Source organism: Anser anser, assembly GCF_964211835.1.
Source record: "Anser anser genome assembly, chromosome: 3".
Taxonomy (NCBI): Eukaryota; Metazoa; Chordata; class Aves; order Anseriformes; family Anatidae; genus Anser; species Anser anser.
In genome coordinates this window covers 44804178-44807020 of record NC_139722.1, presented here as the reverse complement: position 1 = coordinate 44807020, position 2843 = coordinate 44804178, and the positions used below count along the sequence as shown (strand labels likewise).

The 2843-nt window shown below is 52.8% G+C and overlaps 1 protein-coding gene across 1 annotated transcript; it reads left to right on the top strand.

Annotated features, from left to right (window-relative positions):
- The first annotated feature begins 884 nt into the window (after positions 1-884).
- COQ3 (coenzyme Q3, methyltransferase) lies at positions 885-2717 on the top strand. The gene is made up of 4 exons (XM_083828343.1): positions 885-1122; positions 1782-1905; positions 2263-2415; positions 2570-2717. The coding sequence occupies exons 1-4, from the start codon at positions 987-989 to the stop codon at positions 2625-2627; spliced, it is 471 nt and encodes a 156-aa protein (XP_083684469.1). The 5' UTR covers positions 885-986; the 3' UTR covers positions 2628-2717.
- The last annotated feature ends 126 nt before the right edge of the window (positions 2718-2843 follow it).

The following is a 2843-nucleotide window of genomic DNA, read 5'->3' as shown; positions in this document are numbered from 1 at the left end:
TAAAGCGTCAGGAAACCGTCCTCTCCTTGGTTAAATCTGGCTTGGTTCTTTACCACCTGGGAGCGTTAAACTAGCTCCCTACTGCCGCCAGCCAAAGGGAAGAGCTGCCTTGACTTGTCAGCATGGAACTGCTGGAGTTGCTTACGAGGGTTTACAGGTTCAAACCCTTCAACCCCAAACTGCAGCTAAATCAGGATTTTGGTGGTGCTCGAGGAAGGGACTGTCCTCTCATTGCCCCTGTAGCAGCTCCTGCACTTGCTGGAGCAGCCGGCTCTCACAGGGCTGCGACCACACTGACCTCGGCTTCTCCAGAAGCCGATGGCTAGCTGATCACGGTGTCAGCCACCCTCTGCTAGAGGAGTTCCTTCTCATCCCAAGATGAGCTCAGATCACCTCTGCGCACAGTGGAAAGGGGGCATACGTTTGAGTCAAGTCGCTGCCTCCATTTTCCAGGTGCAGTCACGGCCACGCGTGGCGCGAGGCCGAGGGGAGAGGCCCCACTGCCCGCTGCAGCCAACACAGCCGTGCCTCTGGAGACAGCCTCGGGCGGGTGCTTGCGGCCGTGCCTCTTTGATTTAATTCCATAAGGCGATTCTGGGGGAGGACACGGGAAGAAGCAGCTGAAATTGCTTCGTCTGTCATTTTCCGTGACTTTATGACAGACACGGAGCTCCCGCCAGCCCTGGAGCTTCTCCTCGCTGCCATTTCCCTCACACATCCCCAGACGTGTCCCATCAACGTGATTTTCCTCCACCTTACGCTGAAATAAAAACCCAACGGCTTTGAAACGTTCATTAACAACGTTTCAAATAATTTATTAATGACCTCCAGGAGCGGCCCCACGCAGGGGCAGGCGGCTTTTAACAGGGGAAGCGGGTGAGGGACCGGGCGGGCCGCGGAACGCCGCCGCGCCGCCTCCGTTGCCGCCGGACGCGGGGAGCGAGGAGCGGGGCGGGCCCCGGCGCGGTGCTCGGGCGGCGGCGGCGATGTGGGGCGGCACCGGGGCCGTGTGGGGGAGCGGAGGGGCCATATGGGGCAGCCCCGGGGCCGTACGGGGCGGCAGCGGCCCGCTCCGAGCCATCGCCCGCGCCCTGAGGGGCCGGCGGGAGGCGGCCGCGGGCGGTGAGCGGCGGAGGGGCCGCGGCGGGACCCGGGACCCCCGGGGGGCGCTCGGGGTGTGCGGCCGGGGCTGGGGGCGGCTGTGCGGGGTGTGTGAGGGCGAAGCAGGCGTGTGCTGGCAGGGCAGGCCTGGGGAAGGACTCCGAGAGCGGGCCCTGGGGGGTTTACACGGGTTTCCTCGCCAGTTCGTACAGTGCGGGGGGTGCAACGCGGTGTGCCCTGTTACAAAATGCAGAACCGGGGCCCTGCTCTGTGCGCGACGTGGGCAGAGTAAATGTGAAATCCTCGCCGGTTGTGGAACGTTTCAGCTGCCCGAAAAGTTCGCCTGCAAAATGTCACCGTGCGGAGTTGGAGAGCTGGGGTGGTGGAGCAGCGTGTGCTGCCCTGTTTAGTGCCCGGGCACGCCTCCCGTAGTACAGTGAGCCAGAGCCTGAGGGTTTGCGCAGTTAATAGCTCAATAAAACCCGTAAAGCGGTCGTCATGATTTCTAGCGAACCACCGGCTTCCTTTTTCTAATACAATCAGTAGGTATTTGAACTGCATAGCGATGAGTGCCACATGTGTGAGTTCTTCTGGAGCAGCGCTGATAAACCAGATTTCTTTGCCTGCGAGCTCTCAGGGCTGATGTTTCCCATCCAGCTGCCGTTCTTTCGTTTATGCAGGTGGCCGTGGTGAGCTGTCTTTTCGGACAGGCCCAAGGGCTACTCTGCAGAAGCATAGTCGCAAAGTACCGCTGGAATCCAGTAGCGCTCTGCCCGTCTCTGTGACTGAAGTAAAAAGGAGCATGTACGTAGTGTGACTAAAACAATTTTACATGACAAGGACTATCCTCTTCAATAATAATTTAGTTTCACTTTGTGACTGTGTCACTTGAAGTAATTTTTACATGTCACAAATACAAAGTTTGTTAAAGCCTATTTTTGTTTTACAAGGTACTAATTTAAAAATTACAGGTATGAGGCCATCTGTTTTGGAAGATACATTATACATACAGTGAAGAAGATCTGTTTGCTTTTAATCAAGTATAATGAGTCTCTAAAGGACCATGAATTTTATTTTTTTTTCATTGTCTGATTATGCCAGGTTTGGTTTTCCCATCATATTCAGGTATTAATTTCATGATACTCAGCTTTCATTATTTAGGCTCGCCACGAAGAGACTTCTCAGCACCTCACACTCATCAGTGGATCCAAAGGAGATGAAAAAATTCCAGCTCCTCGCACATAAGTGGTGGGATGAAGAAGGAGACTATTCAGCCCTTCATTCTATGAATGACATTAGAGTGCCATTTATTAGGTATGGTTTTGAAGATAGATGTTTTATAGGTACTCTACCTGTGCGACCTCAAAAAACACTGAGAATAACAATTACCAATACTTAAGGTAACTCCATATTACATCGATTAAACCACCTTGTATGTTTGGCCTTAATCACATCCCTTTTCTTTCAGAGATACTCTGTTGAACATGAGTAGCAATTATCATCTGGAAGCCCGCTTTCTGGAATAAAGATTTTGGATGTTGGCTGTGGTGGTGGGCTGCTAAGTGAGGTAAGAAGCAGGGTGCTCTGTTTCTCTTGTTAAAAAGCATATGAAATTTTTTAATTGTTTAACTATTATGCTGTTTAATGTCTAATCCTCAGAGGAGGGGCTTTCTCCTTCATGATAGTTTAGTTGCCAAATGTTCTGAAGCATTCGACAAACAGCACAGACTCCTGAGCAGTCT